Source organism: Corvus kubaryi, unplaced genomic scaffold (genome assembly GCF_017639235.1).
Source record: "Corvus kubaryi isolate FWS band 111438036 unplaced genomic scaffold, C.kubaryi_AGA036_p1.0 split1-131, whole genome shotgun sequence".
Lineage (NCBI taxonomy): Eukaryota > Metazoa > Chordata > Aves > Passeriformes > Corvidae > Corvus > Corvus kubaryi.
In genome coordinates, this window is record NW_024582073.1 from 14,341,372 (window position 1) to 14,363,262 (window position 21,891).

At 40.7% G+C, this 21,891-nt stretch overlaps 1 protein-coding gene and 1 long non-coding RNA gene across 3 annotated transcripts in view; one reads left to right on the forward strand and one right to left on the reverse strand.

Annotated features, from left to right (window-relative positions):
• Positions 1-21,891, forward strand: part of PPARGC1A (PPARG coactivator 1 alpha) — a 368,312-nt gene that overhangs the window by 277,160 nt on the left and 69,261 nt on the right. The window contains exon 1 of one of the 2 annotated variants that reach the window (XM_042053173.1): positions 9,320-9,440. The exons of the other annotated variant lie outside the window; for it this stretch is intronic. Within the exon in view, the coding sequence (XP_041909107.1) occupies positions 9,432-9,440 (9 nt within the window). The 5' untranslated portion in view covers positions 9,320-9,431. Of the gene's footprint in view, positions 1-9,319; positions 9,441-21,891 lie in introns of those variants that run through there. 2 annotated transcript variants of the gene reach the window in all.
• On the reverse strand, positions 11,392-13,459 carry LOC121676533. Its single transcript, XR_006020496.1, has 3 exons — positions 13,225-13,459; positions 12,990-13,087; positions 11,392-11,748 (listed from the first exon to the last, which is right to left on the reverse strand). It is a non-coding gene; the product is annotated as an uncharacterized LOC121676533 (long non-coding RNA).

Genomic DNA, 21,891 nt, shown 5'->3' on the forward strand with positions numbered 1-21,891 from the left:
CTTCATAATCTTTATATTTTACCACTGGGTTTGGAATTTTATGCTCCTTTAACAGGTGTATTACCTTGATCAGATGTTTTCATTTTAAACTATTGACTTATGAGCACATGGCCTGCAGGGATTGATGTGCAGCAAATTGATTCCTTTTAAAAGATTTATTCTTATATTCTCTTTTTATTTAGTGTAGGAGTTCACTAGAAAACATAAAGTATTGATAATGACAGTTCATGAGTAAAAGTGAAAGTGTCCTGCAATTAAAATCTTTGTCTCCCTTAGTTTAAAAGTAGAAAGAAATCAGTAGGGATGGGAATACACACAGAAAGATCCAATCTAAAATCAGACAGGGTTTTGTTTTCTGGGTTAACATTTAACAAACCCAGCTTTTAAAATGTTTCTTCTCCACTCACAGCCACTATTGTTTTTGTGCACTTTTATCATTCAAAGAGTTCAGGCTATTTGAAAAGGATGTGTACAAAGATTACCTTAAAATGACTCATTGTAAAAGCTCCCTACCTGATGAATTTGTCCTATCAGAACGAACATCTATTTTAATAGAATCCACTAAAAAAGCTCAATCTGTTCAGCCTGTGAGATGGAATGCAGTAGCAGAGTCCTGCCATGAAAATAGCTTGTGTAATCAGTGGAATATAAATGGCAACAGCATCTTGTACTCCCTTTTATGATGGTGGAAAGAGCAGGAATTCAGTGGGCAGCCATATGACCAGGTCCTGCATGACTGAGGAGCTCACATTTTTGCATTGCACTGTAGCACAGTATCTCGTGTGTCCAAGAGGAGGTAAATTGTTCCCATGCCTTGTGACCAGAATCTCTGTCTGGAGGAAGAAGCAGGATAAAGGACCATTATTTTAGGAGAGGCATTAGAAATCTGTGTAACTGCTGGAAGCATTGATTAACAAAATATTTTGTCATAATGGCTAGTACCCTTCTGAAAGTAAGAGTGGGGAAGCTGCTTGAAATAAAAAACTGCATATATGTCTGGGCAGCTTACAGTTTTAAAGCACTGTCTATGCTGACAGAAGAGGCACGGATATGACAATTACTGAAGGCTTAGTACAAGGATAAATTTAAAGCAACTTTATTCTAGAGTGAGCCTTCTGCATGAATGCATGACTTGTTTTGGTGCCAGTGTGGGTGGCATTTGTTAGATCCTGGAGTCCAGTCTGTGTTGCTGCATGAAATGAGTGTGATGGGGTCAGGTCAGTCCTTGCTGAATGATAATCCACATCATAAAGCTACTGTAAATGATTCAGCATGGTTTAGTATTATTTTCAGCCAGTGCCCAGGAGAGGCCAGGACTGAGCTAGCATTAAGAATGAATTGTCCATGCTTCCTACTCTTATATAACTGAGGGTTCAGGTCACAGAAAAGTACGTCAGGAAAATGAGCACAGCCTCTTTTCACAATGTAGATTACTTGTCTTCCTTAAACAAAGGTTGTGAACTTGGGGGGAGGTTTGGTTTTCAGAAAGCATCTCAGAACTTCCTAGAGAAATTGAGTTATGATTCTGCAAGTTGACAGAACTTCTAGGACAGATGCTGAATACCCTTTACTTTCACAGTGACCAAAGAAATTTGCCCCATTTTTGCAAGGAGTTCACATGTTGAGGTTGCAGCTTTGAATTTCTAAGTGGATATAATGTGGTAGCTTAAAGCCAAGAATTCAGTTGCAGACAGGTTATTACTGCAATTGGTGACTATTGTGATTTTTTTCTTTGATCTCTTACTAAGGCACCTTTGCAACATTAATTTGATTAAATTGTTGTTTGAGGTCATACCAAATTGCCATGTCCTTTTGTTGTTGCCCAGAAAAGGTTCTGAATAAGTTACTCATGTAGATACTTAGGTAGTTTTTTTAAGTGTTTGTAGAAGGCTACAGACAGGAGGGCTTGGATACAGGACTTCAGAAAAGGACAGACCAAAAAGAAAGAAAGAAAGAAAATTTGCAAAAATCAAAACCCATAATTCCTAATTGTCTAAATTCATTTTTAGCAACTACTGTTAGGCTGGACTGATGGCTGTGTGATTGCTCTGCTTCGTTCTGTAAAAAACGGTAATATTGTAGAGTTTCTTATGTACCAGGAAAAAAAATAAAGCAAAGCTCTGTGTGCTTCAGACTTGGCTAGTGAGTCCAGCCAAGAACAGATGGAAACTCTGCCAAACACTTTTTCATTGAAGAGTTTTCTTGAAGCTTTAAGAGGGGAAGATCAGAGCTTTGCAGACAAAATTGCTGATTCCTGCTCAGGGTGCTACTCTCTTTCCTGCATTTAGGGCCGTCTTGCAAATATGGGGTAGACATCTGGCAAACCTAGGCTGGGTTCAGTGTTTGCCTGTGGCTACTCATGCATGAGGACCATTTGACTTGGGACTGAAATAAGCAGTATCTGCTGGGTTTTGTACATGCATTTTTAGGAGTTTTGAAACCTCGGTGTTTTGCTTTGCTGCAAGACCTTTTCAGCCTGTCCCTGCGCAGTAGAAGGTCCTGTGTGGAAGCCTCAGTGTTGTTCATGTTACCATCTCATGATGGAGCTTACTCTATCAGCTATAATGCTGTACTAGTGCAGGCCCCACACTTGAGCTCTTCTTGACCTATAGAAAGGTCAGTATCTTTTTTTCACCCTAGTTTTTCTGCAGTTATATTCTCCTTACAAGTACAGATGTGCTCCTTTACTTGCAGACTTTCTTGTCCTTTAGGATTGTACAATTATTTCAGAGGGGACTGTGTCCTAAAAGACTGGAAAAAAGTGTTTTTTTTCTGGTTTGGGTCTTTTTTCATTCTTTCTTATAAAGAAATGCCATGAAAAAGCCATGAAGATGGAGTTCATTATGTTAATCCCATCTCTAAAAGCGCTGCTGTGCTATGGGCCTTTGTTGTCAATAAAATGTCAAGCAATGGCATGTACAGCATGTTGTGCAGACTTCGAAATGCCGCAGCTGTAGGACTGCACTATGCTTTCTACACAAGAGCTGAGAAATTTGGGAGGGATTAATATCGGGTGCCCAAAGTGTTAATACTGAAAACCAAAAGAAAAAAAGCAAACCTTACAAAAAGTTTTCTTCACTGTATTTGTAAAAATGGGTTGTCATTCTTCATAGCTTGAAAGACATCTGTTTACCCCTAGTTTATACAGGAAAGCTGGTGTAGTAGTTTGCCTTCTCACAGGGGCAATATCCTTTCGAGCGTTCATGCCAGTGTAGAGCATAGTGGTGCTATAATATAGTTATAGCCATTAATTTGTCATGCTTGTGATAATATGGGAGGCAGGTGAAATACCAGAAAGCAAATAGCCTATTTTAATTCCCTGAAAAGAGACTTTTCTTCAGCACTGACCCATTTTATGAAATTGTGGCTTTTGTGTTGTAAAGGACCTGATGCTTTTTTGGTACAAATGTGACCAGTTTGCAGGTCTCCACTCCTGTTGTGGGAATGCCTGGCTGCGGGAAGGTGAGCAAAATACATTAATAATATAATCCTCATCAGCAGAAACCAACAAGGAAAAAAATACACTCCTGGAGAAGTATTTTGTAGGTGTGGTACAGAGACTAAAGGACAGCACCATTTTTCATTCTCTCAAGCACTGAAATAGCAAAATTTGCCAGTCTGGTCATGGGGTAAAGAGAGCAAAGACTGTGAGCAGATAAACTCCTGCCCTAATTCTGAAATAAGTATCACACCTTGTTTCTCAGACATAGTATTCTGACATTTTTCATATTTTTTTGAGGAGTATCACCATATCTTCACACATCAGTGCTGTGTTTTAATACCAAGTCTGTGTTACAGATCAGTTACTACTGATTTTCAAGAAAAATTAAATACATTAGAATGAAGACTGGCCATACTGTGCTAGTAAAACTTTTGAGACCAGTGACTTAGTTTAGGATATAAGAGAGATGAGGGTTGTCATGTGGAAGTAAGAGGGATGAGACATGATGGCTGTAATCTCAGGTCATGTAGGAAGTTCTAAGCTAATACCTGACCATAGCATTTTCATCTCCATGCTGCTTTCACACTGATTTCAGTGACCGGATGGCAGAAGGAAGAGACACATTACTGTTATTATTTGATACATGTGAGCTCCTGTGGCCTTCCCACTGTATTTGCCTGGATTGAGCTTTGCCATCTGCACCACGGGCCAGGCACTCTGCTGTGCGACTCCATCCACCTCTCCGTGGAGCACTTTGTTAGGTTTCATATAATTACAATTGATGTCTTTCAAAAAATATTGCATGTTATGTTTTATGTTCCTTTTTGACACCCGTGATAGGGTTTCTTTCCGCAAATCACCGTGTTCAAAATGTGGAAAGATTGCAGCTGTAAAATTAATTTCATTTGTATTTATCCAGGTGTGGGTATTAGAGTCAACCGGAATCTGGCATCATAAATCCTCTTCCAGGAAAAAAAAGAAAAAGTCAGTATCTGCATCCAGGTTTCTCTTGTCTTCCAGGCTCCTTTTTATTGTTTCACTCAACATGCTGGTGCTGCCAGGTTCCTTACAGCTGTTCTCATTTTGTCTGTTGCTGGCTTGTTTGCTGATTCAGTAACTACAATAGTCTACCCTCCATCCTTTCCTCCTTCCCTCCATTCTTCCCTTTCTTTCCTACTTCCTTTTTCTCCTTTTCCAGTATGGGGGTAAACAACTTGAAAAGCACTTTCATCAGCACAAAGAAAGGTTGCTCTTGAAACAAGTTCTGCATCCAGGAATACTGTGACAAACTGTTTGATCAAACATTTTTTTCGGTGTGGAGGCATATCTTCTTACGTGCAGTATCAGCAGAGATGCTGTCTTTGTGTATGGTTTGGGGGTGTTACAGGTAGCTCTGAAAAAACCTGCACTTACAGGAAAGTAATTTTCTACTTGAAGGAAGATCGGGATTTAGCACAGGGAGCCAGAGCTGTTGTCAGGCTTTTGTAGGTGGTGTGGTCTGTTGGGCTAAGTTAGGCAGCAGCACAGGACTTTCTAAGAGTAGGTATGAGGATGAAGAGGTGCTACTTTTGCACAGAGCCCTTGTGACTCAACTGACATTTCTACTTGGAAGAATTCCCTTTTTAACAGTGAGAAATATTTTAGTTTGTCTGCTTGGGCCTCTGTGATATGTTCCTACCTCACACTAATGCCAGTCGTATCAGATCGTTCTAATTATAAATGTGACAACTCTGAGAATTTGGATTGTAAAATCCTGGGGGGTTTATGGGGTATTTTCTAACTCCAAACCAGAAAAAGTTACTAGTAGACTTAACCAGGTTAGAAGGTGGTGTTTTAGCCACAGCAGTACCTAGTCCACACCTGGATTTGAGCCAGAGAGTACATCTGCTATATATCTGAGACAGAGAAACGAAAGTATCCTATGCTGTGAGATTGATATCAGCAGGGTCCCCTGTTTCCAACCATGCTCATTTGCTCTGAGTCATGAAATTAATTAATGGAGAAATTTTCTTGTAAAATAGAGCAGCAGTTCTGATTTACATGACTTCTGTGCATTTGCAAGTATTTTTTTCCCCCTATGGCTGGAGTTGTATTAACAGGTTTTGTTCCCATAAATGAACTAACACGCATGTATTAGGCAGAGATCTCAGGGAATCCAGTCTCTGCAACAACTTTGGCATTTCTTCCTGTTTATTTATTTGTACCAATGAAGATGCCCCCCTGCTCTGTGCCATCCCCCCCCCCCCAGCTTAGCTACTAAGCAACCTCTTCAGTGGCTGCAGTGAATCAGCACTTCTGGCAGGCTCGTAGTTCCTGTGCTCTGCCTCCAAGCGTGACTCCAGTGCGGCACACAGACCCCTCTCAGTCTGCTTCCCTGCCGAAGGAGCAGGGCTCGGCCCTTAAGGCACAAGCTTTCCTGCAGTTTTACAAAACGGAAAGTAGATCAAAACATTGTGCTGGGTTTTATTTTCCCTTTTTTTCCTGATGGAGATCCAGGGGATATTTGCAGCCCCATTTAAAGCACTGTGTGGGCATTCAGATAGTAATTAGTAAGTGTAATAAATATACTAAGAAATAAAAGAAAATTAAGCTAGATACATTGCAGTTGGAAAAGATGAACCTTATAAGATTGACAGATGTTTGAAAATTTTGAGAAACTCTGAAATAACTGCAGAAAATAAACAAAAATCCAATAAACACAAGAGTGCTCTCTCCTCTCCCAGTGTATTTGCAAATCCTTTTTCAGGTCATGTTACCTAAAATAAAAAGGAAGAAAAGGGAGTTCCATTTATTTCATTACAAGGCTGATTTTCAAACTCAGAAAGCTCTCTCACTTCAAAGAAAACCCCACAGAAGATACTGAGGTTCTCTCTGAGCCTTTGGTAATGCTCCCCAAATTGTTCATATCTTCTTCAGTCTGGCAATACAGAGAAAGAGGGTGTTTGTAGACCCATTGCTTTGAATGAATAACACTTGAAACCACAGCTAATCTCACGGAACAAGTTGATGAATAAGGTGTTGAATTAAGGACTCAGAGCATGACCCATGGGAAAGGATAAATCCTGCTTCACTGGAGTTTGTGGTAAGGCTGCTGTTGATGGGGTTGCAGAAGGGCAGGATCAGGCTCTCTGTTTTGCTTTGAATGTGTTTTTCTTAAATGGTAAGGGAAATGAAAATAATTTGCTTCCAAAAATTGTTTCCTCATAACCAGTACAATAGCAGTATGCAGCAGGACTCAGAGGTCCTGAGCTGTATTTCTGGTGTTTTATTGTTGAATAGTTTTTTTTCTCCTTACATTCAAATCTGAACTGAAATGTTGGCTGAAATCCTTCATGTGTGTTTTCATGTGTGGTTCCATAGGCATTGTTTTCCTTGATTTCCATTGACATAAATAGTTAAATAACTGACGAAACTGGAACTATCTAGTATTACTCCTCTTCATCAGATAATTGTCGCTTTGCAGGCCTAATATGCAATGTGTTGATTAGTGCTTTTGTTATATTAAGGAGTTTATTTTTACTGTACATCAAATTTACTATAGATTAGGCTCCTGTATGCAATTCATTAGATATCTTGGAGGTGGTTTTCAAAGTGATGTCAACCTTGCCTCTGCTTGAGAGCTGAGTCCTTCAGAAAATCACAATACAATCTACGCATGCAGTGCCTGTCATTCTGAGTGAGACATTGAGACACTAGGGACTTCCAGGGTTCAAAAAGAGCTCCTGGTATTGGCTCTGGAGTGCCAGCACTCCCAGCGTGGTCTTGAAAAGACTCTCCTACTTCTGTAGGTGATGCAGAGAGAGTGTCCCACAGCATAGGTCTGCTGGAGTGCTGCACATCTCAGATGGCATTGCTGTGTGTCCATGTGAGACAGTGTGTGCTGAAATGTGCTTGCCTCAGCTGTACCGTGAGTTGTATGAAAGAATGCATGCAGGTGTTGGCACATAGAGTCATGTGTGAATATAAATGGAGCCTGTATTTTCAAAAGTGGTCCATTGTGTTGGGGATTAATGAGAAACTTGATCATCCAGTTATTGCCGGCAACTGCATACCCTGTGAACACACCGTGTATTCCACATCTAGTGGCACGGGTGTGTATTTTAAGGTTATGGTTGTGGAGAGGATTATCTTTTTTTAGGTTTGCTTCATTAAGCCAATTAGAAATGTTCAAGACTAGGAGGTGTTTTTCCAGGTCTTATGACCCCTTTAGTTAAACAATGGAGCGAGAAGTGAAGCAAGCAAGCAAGCAGACTACAGAATAAGCTGTGTAAATAAAATACAGTAACTAGCTTTTGGTCAGGTAGCATCTTGCTGAGCAGTCTGATTATTGACTACCCAGCCAGTTCTGCTGATATGACCAACATAAATTCATCTTTGCTGCTTTTTTTACTGATGCTAATGCCAAAAAACCAGAGGAGCTCTAGGAAAGGAGAACTGGATTCAATTCTGGTTCATGAATCACATATTGAATTGTCAGGAAAGGAACAAATTCTGCCCCAATTGCCACTATAACTATGATAGGTTGTACTTGTGTGCCTCAGGGCAGAATATGGTCTGAAATGAAATAGATGAGGTCAAAATCTGTTTTCATTGATCAAAGAGAAGGCAGTGAAGCTGTAGAGGCAAATGTGACAGCAAAATATTGTCAGCAAGGCCATTCCTCTTGCCAGTGATGCATCATGGCAAAAAGAAGGCTGTTTGATTTTCAGCCTCCATGATGTCTTGGTTGGATTGATAAAAAAAATAATCATTCTGTAAGCAAGTAAATTGAACAGAAAGTAAGACACAGTCATTGAGTTGCAAAGATGCCATTTATATAAAGCCTTTCTGCATGGAAAAAGAAAGGGCCATTCTGTTTTTGTTGTGGAAAGTATTAATTTTTATTTTCTTTTTACTTATATTTTTAAGATCTTGCAAAAGGGAGACAAGGAATGTGGTTTCAGGAATAATCTTCTTTTATTCCATCAGATATATTCTGCAGCCCATTCCATAAAGATGACAATAATAAAAAAAGCAAGGGACACAATATAAGAAACAACTTTCTTTCTGTTAGGGCGGATGGCTTTATAAAATAGATACTGAAGCAGAAAAGAACTGAAAGTGGTTTCTGAGAAGTGTTGACCTCCTTTCGTGCCACTTACTGTGAATTAAAGCTGTGAGTGAGAACTAGTTTGGGCATGTGGTACAGCACTTACAGCAATTGCTGCCAAGGAACAAGATTTGTGTTTCTAAGGAAATGCAACAAAAGAAAATGGTTTAAGAGGCAGTGGCTGTCACTGTGTTAAAAAAAAAAAAAAAGTATCTATTTATGTACAGATAGGAAAGAAAGGCCGAATTGGGTTATTCTATATGCAGGTTAGCATATGTGTGAACTCCTGTAATGTGAGATTCAAAATCAAACTACTGTGCATTGTGCAGGGTTTAGCATATCTCACACTGTTAGAGTTTACAAAGTTGAGCTAGCTAAAAGCAGTTGTGACCTGCTCTGTGCCTGTGATTGACTGTTGTTTGTCATTCTTACAGGCGTTATTAGTAACAGTGATCTGTTATAGGGAAGGGATACATTTAGAGCAAGGAAACTGGGTTTTTGTGGCTTTTTGGAGCTCCTTTCTTACGAAACCAAAAGGCAAATAACTTCAGCACTTCTAAACCAAGGCTGCCAAACAGTATCACTTACCACTACCTTTAAGGTTATAAATATCTTAGGACATGACATCCACTCACTGATTTGTAGCAAAGATGTTATGAGAATTGTTCATGCACTGAAGTTTCATTAAGGGTTGAAAACTATCAAAACACCAAGGAAAAAATATTGCTGTATTTATTTACACAGTGTCTTAACTCCTTTTTTTCACCCCTCTAGGGCTGGAAAGGGAACCACCTGTCTCCTTTGCTGATGTCAGACTGCTGCCTGGAGACATGGTGCTATTGGAAAGCACACGATACTGTACATATTTACACCAAGCTTGTATCTGATTGAGATTGTGCTATGAGACCTGTGAGTTCACAAGTTTCTTCATCATAGTCTCATGCATTAAACATGTATTTGAACTCTGGCTTGAAAACCGTGTGATCTTATGATAGACGTATTTATGTAATAGTTAAATGAATGATCATGCGCTCTCTGGCTCCTTTTCCATGCAAATGCAGAGGAAATTGAATATTACAATATTTCAGTGAGATGTCCTCAATAACAAATTACTGTTTAAAATAACCAATATTTGTATGTATATCAATTGCCTAGCAGTTATTTTTGTCTGCTATTTGCATGATATGGAAAAGAGTTTTTCTAGCAAACGTTTTAAGCTACTTGGTGCTGCTTTCCTTTTGGAATGATCACAAGGGTGCACATTTAGGGACGTATTTTCCATCTGTTTTTTTGAAGCTGGCAAAGCACATAATTTGGAATAAAAAAGAAGTCTGAAAGTACCCATATTTGAACTGGTATGTGTTTGAGCCATTCTAGGAATTCTTACTCTGTAGCAGTTGGTAAAATTGAAGGACTGTATTGTACCCTTGGATGCAGTATGCAGGCAGGGCTCAGGGCCAGTGGGAGCCCTATGGGAGTACCCAGGGGCGCACCAGGGCCCTCCTGAGGGTTTTGCTGCTCAGTTACCGAGGCAAAAAACTGAAATGATCAGGGGGAGCTCTGTGAACTCCAGCTGTTTGATGCAGTCTTGTGGTGTGGATTTTTGTTTGAGGTGGGTGCTTTTGCAAAGGCTGGGCTTGAGCTTCTCTTCATACAGCTTTGAGTGATGTGCCTGATGGAGAAGACCCACTGAGTCTTCTGTGTCCTGCGGTGGTGGGCATGGGGCTGCCCATGCAACCTGTTTGTGGGCTTGCTCAAACACCCTGTGGCTTTTGCCAGCAGATGGGGTCTTTTAAAGCCAAATACAAGCTTTGCTGCAGGTCTGTGACCCACATACAGGTTGAGGCCTGAGCTTCCATGCAGAGCGGTACTGGCATGATGGTGATTCTTTTCAGAGTGGGGATCTTCACCTGGTGAGCCACAGATCACCTACACTCCCTCTGCTTTTCCGTAAGTATTGCCTTAGCTCTTCATATCAGCTCACCCTTTTGATGGGACTCCTTGTTGTATGTGGTGAATAAGTTGGCCCTGTTGCTCTGTCAGTGGTTGGATGAAGCTGGGATTGAGTGCAGTAATTTCTCTTAGTTGAGCATTTTGAAAGCACCAAAATACTTGGGGACAGCAGTGCTCCTGGAAATCCATGGGACTGGGGACAGCTAGGTAAAAAGAGCTCCAGGAAATGTGAACTGTTGCTGCAAAACCTAACTATGGGAAGTAGAGCAGATTTGGGGATAGTAGTGTGCCTGGGGTATCAGATTGCCCAAATTAAGTTCTGACAAAAGAACTGGAGTTCTTTTTGCTGAGGTCTAGAGTAGATCTAGTCAACATCACAGGTGTTGAGCTGCTTATGTCTCCTGAGCAGTTCAGATACAATTCCCGGGATGTGGAGATGGTTTTTCGCTGTCAGCTGGATGGGCTTTTTTGCCTGAAGGCTGTTCCAGCAGAAAAACTCTTATCAGTGGGTGTTGCTGAAGACAATACTTCTGGATCACTGTGGGAACTAGTTCATTGCTAGCGTGCACCAAACTCATAGTGGTACAGGGGGAGATGTCAGTATCTCATCTTCCAAGGTCTCCTTACTCTTGTTAGTTTTTTTATAATTTGTGATTTATTTAGTGTAGCTCTTCGCTCTATGTTACAGATTTTTTTTTTAATGGAGATTGAAGGGTAAGGGAAAACTGGCCTTCCCTATCCTACAGACAGAGAAGTTACAGCTAGAAATGAATTCTTGGGTCCTCTGTTTCATCCTCATGTGCTAGCTATTTGTATACTAAACAGAGTGTTCTAATGTATGATTGATATTAATTAGGTTTCTGCAAAGTACTGCACACCTCAACTTGAACTGAACCAGAAATAAATATATTGCCATATATTAACATTTTATTAGTTGAGAAGAAGAATAGGATGAAGACACCAATGTGAAATCCAAAGTATGAGCTTCAGATTGAATTAATGCCAGCAGTGCCTTGAGATTAATTTGGTTACTATGGGTACAGAATAAGAAACAGCATACCATAATGTAACTATGTTTACTGATTCATTTCTGGCATTAAAAACTAAAACCACATTACACATGCAACAACAGCCTTTTCTTACTTGGACAAAGGTGGGTACATTTTAGTAATTACAGTGAATGTTGCCCTCTGAAAAGTGCCAGTACTCCAGCAAAGAAGAGTGTTGTTCTTGTAGAGGATCTGCCCCATCACAAGCAGCAGACCTGCAATACACCAAAAGAGACACAAAGAAAATACTACCAACCCGGGAAGCTGCCAGTCTTCTACAGCTTCTCATTAAATATCTCTTGTAACATGATAACATCTGTTTCATGTACCATTCAACTGGCCAAATGAGAGTTTTCTATCCTTGCGCCACTTCCTATCTCATCAGTATGTAGGAGAAGGAACAAGTTTTGCATCTTAAGATGTTGAAAGCTGAGTGTTAATAAAATAATGCAATAGAAATACCATATATTCAGAAAGCAATTATTTTAAGGAGTTTCAGTTTTGACATGGCTAGATTAAGTATGAAGCTTTTTGTTTTTATACTTACTGTCAAGAATGTTGTTAAATACTGATACCACCTCCTAAGAGAACAACTTTTAAATACCAAAATGAAAAGGATAAGCATTAAATATTTTGGTAGATATATTGTGCCATAATGTATACTGTCTTGTTCTTAATACAAGGCACAGTAGGGCTTAATTAAAAAGTGATTGTACGATCTATCACAAACCTGCATTAGGGATATGGATGCCAAGAAAATTAAGTTGAATAGGTGGTGATAATGAAATCGATATTTTATTGAATAGCTTTTATTCCTATGCCTTTGTTTGCTATCCTTGCCTTCCTGTCAGTAGGTAAGACATTTACCATCCAAAATTCTTTGAAGGAATTCATTTAGTCTGATGCTGCTTTGTTTCATTATTTTATCAGTGTAAGTTATTTTATTCATTTTTTGACAGAGTAAAATGCCTTGACAAACTTCTGACTCCGTCAGAGCAGAGCATGACAGTAAACAAAGAGAAGCAAGTCCTTACAAGCTCGTTCCTGTTAGGAGTAGCTAGCTAACAACTGGTACAAGGGTGATTTTCTATTTCGTGTAAGCAAAATTCACAGTCACTCAAAGCCTCCAGGGCAGCCCCACAACCTGATTTTACTACAGATTTTTCCTGTTCCAGCTCCTGGTGTGGCTTTAGGACCTGCTAAGTAGAGTGTTTAGCATTAGAGAACAATGAAATATAGCATAATACTGAGTGAAGAATATATACAATAAAAGTAAGTATTTTTACAGCCTGGGCCAAAATCTCCCTTGTTGTAACTTCATCAACTTAAATGCTATTGATTTTTCAGGTACCACTGACCTGAAATTGCCAGGATTGTGCTTGGGATGAATTTGACCTATACCGTTAAGGCCAAGCAGAATCACAGTTTTGAAAGTGTAATGCAAAGAAATAGTTACCGCGTATTCTTCTGTCTTGTAATTCTACACCCGTCACTCAGTTCAGTGCACTGTTGCAAAGTCTCTTCTTAAGATGGGTAGAACTGTGTCTGCAAGCACTGTAGAAAACAATAAAAGAGCTTATTGTTCCCCTTCATATTTTTAAGAGTGGTGTGCTGCAAACCAGACAGCCTGTGCTTTCTGAACAGAGCTGCTGGGGCAGCCAGCTCAGCTTTGTTTTCACATCCCCACTTACTAAGTTCAATGTTGCTGGTGTCCTTTAAGTGGCAAAAAATCAAATAGCCAAAAGGAAAGACTCGTTTTCATGATCCTTCTGCTTGCGTGTCTCAAAAGGACACGTATCACATAGTGCAGTGTACTGCACATTGCAACTTGCAGCTTGTCTCGTGCCTGGGTGCAGTAGGCAACATGGGATAATGTGCTAGAGGAGAAGACAGGCACAGCACAAGGCTCTTGAAAGCCATGAGAGGCACTGAAAGCTTGCGTTCGTGGTATGCAGCAGTATAGATATTTGAAAGGTTAGGTTCTGTCTATTTTTAGATAGCCTTCACACTGGAACTGATCTAAAAATGAAGGGGACATGAAAATTGCACGTGTCTCTCCTGATTTATCAGAGATTTTTTGACAAAATGCATTAAAAAAGATTGTCCTCTGAATCAGAGATACTTTTTTCTGAAGTATAGCTGTGCTTCTTATTTAGAAGAGGAGTCTATGTTCTTAATTAAAATGCCGGTGCTGTCCATTTCACTCCAAGATCAGCATTTTCAGATTTTAGCAAAGTTAAAGAAATATGACTTTCCTACTTATTGTTTGGGAAGATTTATTCACTTGTGTAAATGAATTTTAAAAAATTGGCAAGGCCTTTTATCTCATATAAAATAAATCTGAAGATAAATGATCTTTTCCACTAACATCACCTATCATTAAAGTGGCTAAATGAAAATCAAAATGTGCTGCTATTTAGTGCCTGCTCGCCTTTTTACGGGAGATGAAATTGAGCATGTTTACTGGGCAGGAATTGTCAGCGATGCTTCGATTTATTACATTGTCCAGGATATAAATTAACAATCACCATGTGTTTTCCCCCAGTCTCCCTGGAAGATGGTAGCCCTACCTCCCCATAGTGTACATCTCCAGCATGCTATGAATGCTCCTACCCTTCCTTAAAGAAAACCTGCAAACAATGTAAAATTGTGTTGCATTGAACTGAAGTGCAAATATTTTTCCATGTCTTTGTAAACAGGAGTGCATGTGAGAATGAAACAACTGGAGGTCTACCTCCAGAAAACCCCCCGGGATGCGTCACACTCATTTCTCCAGTCTATGCAATCTCGGTTTAATAAATTGGTAATAATATTATGATGAAGTGCTCTTTGGGGTTGGTTTGCTGTTTTTTCAGAGGGGTTTTTTTTTACATAGCAACTTGCAACACAAATTAAAATAATCTTCCATTCCAACAGTTTCCTGGTTTTACTTGGTTCTTTGTTTCTCAGAGAGGAAGGGGGAGCCTGCAATGGGCAAAAGGGAAAGGTGCACTCTGGTGAAGTCTCTGTTTCAGTGTGAATCCTACACAGTCCTTTCAATGCTTTTGGTTAACTGCATTGCCCTGACTTGCACTTCCATGTGTGGAGTTCAAAAGAGCAGAAACAACAAATAGTGTTTAATTGAGCCAGATTGCTGAGGAATTTTACTGTGGTAGAGATCCATTAGGGACAAACATAGAAGTATCAATCTTACCTTATTTGTTGATAGACAGGAAGTAATGAAAGTACAGTCATAGCTCTTTTGGGGAGGAAGCGTGAATCTTCCTGGTACCCACTTACAAAATAATAAATAATCAGTGTCCCAGAGCAAAGGATGTTCAGCAAATACTAAATTTCTTGGGAACAAAGATATCTAAAATGGTGATAGCTGATGCAATCTCAGTGCTATATCCCTGTTGCATTCACAGGGGAAAGCTGGGGAAGCCTGAATGGTATGAAAACTTAAAAAAAAAAAAGGTGGAAATGTGTGGAGGAGTTTCTGCTTTGAACTGCCTTGGTCCCACCTTCTGTGATAAGGTCTGATTCAAAACCTGCCTAAATCCATTTAAAGATTTCCATTTCTTTCTGAAGGATTTAGAGCAGTCACCCCTTCCAGCTACTTTAACCCCCTCTTCTACTTTAGTGCATTTTCTCATACAGGTATTGAGGCAAGTGATTTGGACAGAATAAAATAAAATAAAATGAAAATAAAATAGTAACTCACCCAAACCTTTCTGTGGCTAGTTCTCCCATTCCATCTCTGCACTAGCTTGTTTGGCCCTGAGTCAGAGGTGAAAGTACTGACAAATTTTTTGTCAAAAGCATCGCTGGAGGAAGGTCAGCCTCCGAAGGTTTACAGCTGCACTTTGTATAGCTAATAAGCCCTGGGCTAAATGCTTATCTTCCTTTATTTCAGTTATCTGAATTGGGGATGGAGGGAGGATGACATCTCTTGCCATTTGTGCAACTTTTTTAGATTAATATTGCAGCTCCAAGAAAAATGAATAATTGGACTTTTGAGCAGGGAGTGGAACCACAAAACCCATAGGGATTCCTCTAGCACTAGTCACTAGTTTGCATATTGCAAGTTAACTGCAATTCATGAAGGGTTCTGCCTAAAAATAACTCCAGGGCTCAATTTTGGCTGGCAGGAACTACTAGTTAAGAGGTCAGGCAAAGCTGATCCTTCAGAAGCCTTGTCTGCATGACACTGTTGGCTGTTGTGATGAGGTGATCCCATCTCGTCTTGTCCTTGGCTGACTCAGGAAAACAGGGTGCAGGGGCTGTGAGGAGCTGGGGAAGGGGACCTTTGCTGCAGTCTGGGAGCTTCAGAGGCCAAGCAGTGAGTGCTGGCTGCTGCATGAGTGGAGCTATGTTGCCCACTGACAGGAGTTTCTGCAAAAGCTTGCACTCTTCCACAGGCAGACATAACTCTATAAAGCGTAATTTGATCCATAAGTGTATTTTAAAAAACCCCAAACACTAGGTCTTTTGTGTGATACCTTCATTTTATTTTGTTTGCCTGAAATTGTTGCAGAGCAAATCTGTGGCCTATGTTACTAAAACCCCATCAGATTACTACAGTTCAGAATTATGTCCACATTATACTTCGTTTTAATATGAAAAATGCCAAGAGCTAGGCCCAAGAAAAAAGGCTGACTCAGTTCCACTGAGCTCTGTCTGAAGAAAGTCATATTTGAAGATGAGAGATGTGTTGGTAAGGCTGTCTGTCATCTCTAGTTTATTAAAAAGAATTGCTAGGAGGCACTAAAACTGTCCACTGCCTTTCCCTCTGTTCCTTCACTCAAAGGTGCTTCATTCACATCGACTTTACCATAGCGGTTTTGTGTAAAACAAGATTTGATTTTAGAGTATTTAAAGGTTACTGTTCTCTCCAGTGCTGTGCTGCAGCCTTGTGTGAGCTCCACTGCAGTCGCCTTACCAGGCATTTTATAGAGGAGATACCCTATGTTATGGAAATAATAGATTTTTTTCTTCCACCAGCTACTGCGAGCCTCCGCGTGGATCTGGTGGTAGGGTGTGTGCTCTCCTGCACTGCTGTGGCAGCCTGGGCATCACAGCTCCCCTTCAGGCTGGGAGGCCCTGGCTGGGTCACTAAATGGCCAGATGGCAAAGCAAACCCCAAATGCAGTGTGGCAGCTGGGTGGCCACCTCAGTGAAGGCTGGTAGCTTTGAAGGCTGGTAGTTCCCACCAAGTTGCTTATGGTTGCACCAGAGAATCTTCTGTATCCATGGTGGTTGTTCAGGGGATCATCCTCTTCAAATCCCTCTCAGAAAAAGTCAGTAAAAACTGGATTGGCATTAACTATGAACAAGTCAGGGAACAAGAGCTCCAGGGTACTTCTCTAGGTGCTCAGGGGAAAGGGTGCAAGGTGGATGGTAGTAGGGATAACGAGAAAGATCTGGGTGGGGTGTTCAGAATGCTTCAGAGTGTTATAAATACAAGGTGTGTTCCTGAAGCTTCCCCAGGTTCTGCCCTGTGTGGCTGAAGCTGGAGAGGACAATTGCCTGTCCCCGGAAGGAGTGTGAGCATCCCAGCAAGGCTGGGAGTGGGAGAGGAAGGGCACAACTTCTGAGTAAGGGCAGATGTTCCAGGCCCCTGAACAGGAGTGTCAGAAACCGGTTCCTTGGGTCTGATAATACCAGATATGATCAGATTTTGGTCTCTTCCCAGGGACTTGAATGTGTGGAAGGATAAGAGGATAATAAGAACTTTATGACTTCTTCTGTTCCAAGGAAATATCAGCAGTGAGGTGAGTAAAGGAGAGATGATGAAGATCTGCAACGGTCTGCGATTTTGATGTGGTTCTGCCTGCTCTGCCAACTTGCAAGACAGTGCAAAACTGGAGTCTGTCTCCTTGGCTTGCCTGGGTGTCTGTGCTCAGACAGCACCACAGCCTCCCCAGGAAACGGATGTGTTTACATGGCTCCATTTCTCAAACATACAGAGGTCATAAATTTAAAGGTAGATACTCTTTTACATATCAGTCTTTCTATAAAATAGTAACACCCAAGTGAAAGACACTGCTCATATTCCTTTTAGTAAGCCTGACAAGCTGGATTTTCCTACAAATCATAGCAAAGCAGGGTTCTGGAGAACATATGCTCCAAATGTTGGAGGGAAACAAGTGACAAATATATTTTTTATGTAATCAGCTGGAGTGGGTTTGTTTTTCTTGTTTTTAATAACGAGTAAGTGAAACATGCTTATAAAGAGGGTGATGTTCAGGGAGGTATAAGAAAGATTATAGGAAGATTGCTTGTAATGGGTACCTGTGACCCTCCTGCTTTACTTGAACACTCCAGGAAGGTTTTACTACAAGCACTCAGTTACAAAGAGTCGCGTGTCTCCCAGCCTGGTTAACACTGATAATCAGGTAATCTGCACTAATAGTAAATACTCATAGTCAGGTCCAGTTGCACGTGAACAAGTGAGTGATTTCCCCTGGCATTCAGTGCTGGTTTTTTGAGCCCTCAGTCTGTGGAGGCAGATGTGGCAAAATTCAGCCTGGTGTCAGTAATGTCAGTAATGCATCGCTGTTCAGAGAAAGTTATTTTGGACTCTCAAATATACAGCTCCTCAGACAGCAGCCTGTGACCCAGAGCTGGGCCAGGAATTAACTTGGCCCTGATCTCTTGAGTTTTCCAGAGAGCACTGTCCTGGGTTTCTATGTTAAAAAATATCTCAGATCATAACTGCCCTAACAAAACTAGAGAGAACAGATGGCTTTAGTCCATTGTAGAATTACTGCACCAATAAACCCAGAAGTTCAAGGAGTTTGATTCACCAGCTTATGCTATCGAGAGTGTATTCTGGGTAGTATGAACTGGATAAATAAGGAAAAGAAGATGAGAAGGGGAAAAAAAAAGAGTAAACAAATAGGATAGAAGTGGAACAGAGAGAATGGACTGGAGAACAAATACAGGACTGTGCAAAAAATACGAGTAAAGATGCACAGAAGGAAGATTTTTAATAAAAAATTAATAGGGTACATATACTTTATATAGAACACCATTCACGCTAACACACCTTTGGAGTGCAGTTTTCTATTTTATATACAACATTGGCTGATCTTTTGCTGTAAAGCCATTCACTCTTGGAGGGTTTAGCAGAAAGGGTTGAATCGATGTGAGAACTGATTTGCAAACCTCATCGGGCTGAAACTTCCTCACTATTTTTATATACAAGTTTGCTTGTCCTTACTCCACTGGAAAAGTAGCAAACTTTGCCAAAAATCAGCAAGTATCACAGTCTTGGGAGCAAAGAAAGAAAAGATTTCTTCCTCAGTGCCGTAATGAAGGGGCTAAGTTTTGAATTTCGAAATCACAAGGTCTCCAAAATCAGTAGCTTCTTTAAGAGACCAAAATTACAGGGAATAAAAACCTGACCATAGCTAGAAAATGTGGGTGGGAGGAGAAAGAGATAAAATGAATGCTGAATCCAGGAAAAGTCAAGGACAGAGGGCTTGAAGGCTTTGGTCTTTCATGTCTATTTCCTGTTGTTGCAGGCAGCCATACCTTCCAGTCCTGCTAGAAATATGTCAGGATTTCGGAATTAGTGCCCAAATGCTGTTGGAAGGCTTACCAGAACTTTCTTGAATCATGGCCCTTAAAGAAGAAAAGGCAACATTTGGGAATTGCTGAGACCTGGTACAGACTAACCTGAAAACAGGGGAAATGCAGTAGTTGAAGAGGTGGTCTGATACAGGTGTCCTGGTAAAGGACATTTCAACAGGGCAGATTGTGTCAAATGGACCCGCAGACTTTGTCAGCTGAAGGAGGGTTTTCTCTGTATGTGTTTGTTATGGAACCAAATATCATGTGTGTATGTGCTTAGCTATTGCCCCACAAAAGATGTTTGTGCAATTCTTTAGTGTTGTCAAAACAGAGGGAAGAGCATTGCTAAAGCTTCTAGGGAATGTTCAGAAGACAAGGTTTCCTTTGAGGAAGCAGCTTAGGTGCTGGCTGGGTTTCACAGGCTTCATTTGCATGTGCGGAGGCTGCGTCGTTTCCAAACTACATCACCACTGCAGCTGTCTCCCTTGCTTTTCTCCTTCTTGGGGCACTAGGCTCAAAACCCACATTAAAACATGGGAAAGAAAGATCCTAGTGGGTAAATTTGTACTATGGCTTCTACTTAGACACTTCAGTTTAAAAAAAAAAAAAATTTCCCAAGCAATGGGGAACCCTTGTTGAAATCTCACAGTCTTTTGTAGTTGGAGACTTGATTGGCATCTCTTCCAGGTAACACTGGAACTGCCAGCAAAGTTCAAGCTATAATGTAAACAGGGCCGTAGAAAAGCTCTGGGGGCTCTGCAATTATTACCTATTGGTTGCTCCCTCAATAGTGCACTAAAAAAGTTCTTCAATCTCTAAAGCTTGTATGGTGAGAGCACCACTAAGGTCACAGTTTATATTTATCAGTTAACTTGCTAATTTGAAGGGAAAGCATTGAAGTGGAAGTGTAGAAAATAGAAACAACATGAGCAGGTCAAAATATCCAAAACAGCAATATGAAATGTTCCAGTGTAAATACATTTCTATAAAAGGTGTGAATGAAATTTCAAAAAAAACCAGATGATGGATTCGGCACAGTCAATGAACACAATTATAAGTAGGTATTGAAGGAGAATATTCCACCAACCATGGATCCACAGATAATAATTAATAAGAGCCGACTCCACTCCAGGCACGCAGGTACCCAGTATTATTTCACAGTTGACTGTTCAGGGGTAGAGGTACTCACCTTTGCCACAGATCTTAATAATTTACTGCAGTTTTATCATTAAATCAGCATATAATTGGGAAGGAAATTAGGTTTTTTTTGTCATGAGGGCAAAGCAATACCGTTAATTTAATTATTTGTAGGAAGGGCTTTCTGTAGTTATTCGGTATTTTGCTGTGGTTTTTTTAATTAGGTAAAGTAAAAACAATGCCATTTTTGTCATCAGTGCTTGGTGAAAATATGACAGTGTGATGTGATTTGCAACTGAAGCACAAGCTTGGAAAAATGTACATTTTATCAGGACTGGCAATAATGAATTACAAGGAAACACAAATAAGCTAAGAAGATATCTGAGACCTCCTACCATTTCTGAAGGTTCCAGTGTCTGTGAGAAAAAGGCTATTTCAAGAATTGTACTTCTTATTTATTTTATTTCTCTCTGCAAAATTGCCATAGCCTGGTATAATAATTGAATTCATTTAGTCTTTAGAATACTCAAGTTTGCAAATAACAATGAAAATGAATATTTCATGACATGGAGGATGATAAGCTATAGTTTTGTAACTTTGACTGGTAGCCCAGCACAAGGGAACCAGCAATTACATTTCACGAGAATTTTTGCACCCAGATAACTAAAAGAACCGCAGCTTAAGACAGTAAGCAGGCAGGTGGGGTAGTTAAACAAGACCTTTATTTTTGGTGGTTTATTCCCTGTTGTGGACAACATTTTGCAGTTCAGTTTGATACATGGAGTTTGTTGCATATGCAGTGCAAAGGGGTATCACAAACCAGTTGCACTTGCAGCAGCCCCTATTGTCTGGGAAAGGCTTTGACGGGGAGACAGGTCTGTTAACAGTGTGTCTGGTTTTCCACACGACAAGAGATTTTTAAATTTATTTATTTTTAATGAACAAACGCTGGGTCCAGGTCAGAAGGATACAGAAATGCGCCCTGAGGCAGATTATAGAGGCGGGTGGGGGTCAGGGCGGTCCCGGGCAGGACGGAGGCAGTTCCTTGTAACAGCCATGGTTTCTTGGGGAATGCGCTGAGACAGAGAAGTGATTAAAGAGCAGCTCAGAGGTACTGTAATCCACCTGGGAACAGGATCAGGCTTCCCCCTCGGAGCAGGTGAGATAACTGTAGGAACGCTTTTTATAGATGCTGAGTCCATTTCAGAGAAATGCTGGGGTGGGTGGGAGTGGGGGGGCGGGGCGGGGTGCCAATACATTTACGGTGGAAAAACTAACTTGAGTTGCAATTGTCTACGAGATACCATTAGCCTAACTAAAATACTTGGGGAGGTGCAAAAACCCCGAGCGCAAAAAATGTTGGGAGGAGGTGTAACTTTTGCCAAACTCTGGGATAGCCTCTCCAAAGAACAGCGCCGGGAAAGCGGTGCAGGCACTGGAAAGGTTGTGCTGGGGCTACTCAGAGCACGCAGGCTGTAGCTCGGCTGGGAGTCATTTCACTTTTTCTTTATTATAAGCGCAGCTCTGCCTATTGTGTGCTGGGGTGTGGGGGGAAGACAAAGAAAGCAAGCTAAGAAATTAAAAAATATGGGGAGGGATAGGAGCTGTGCTACGGCAGGAGCAGCGTTCCGGAGGTGTGGCGTGGAAATCTGCTTTGAATCACA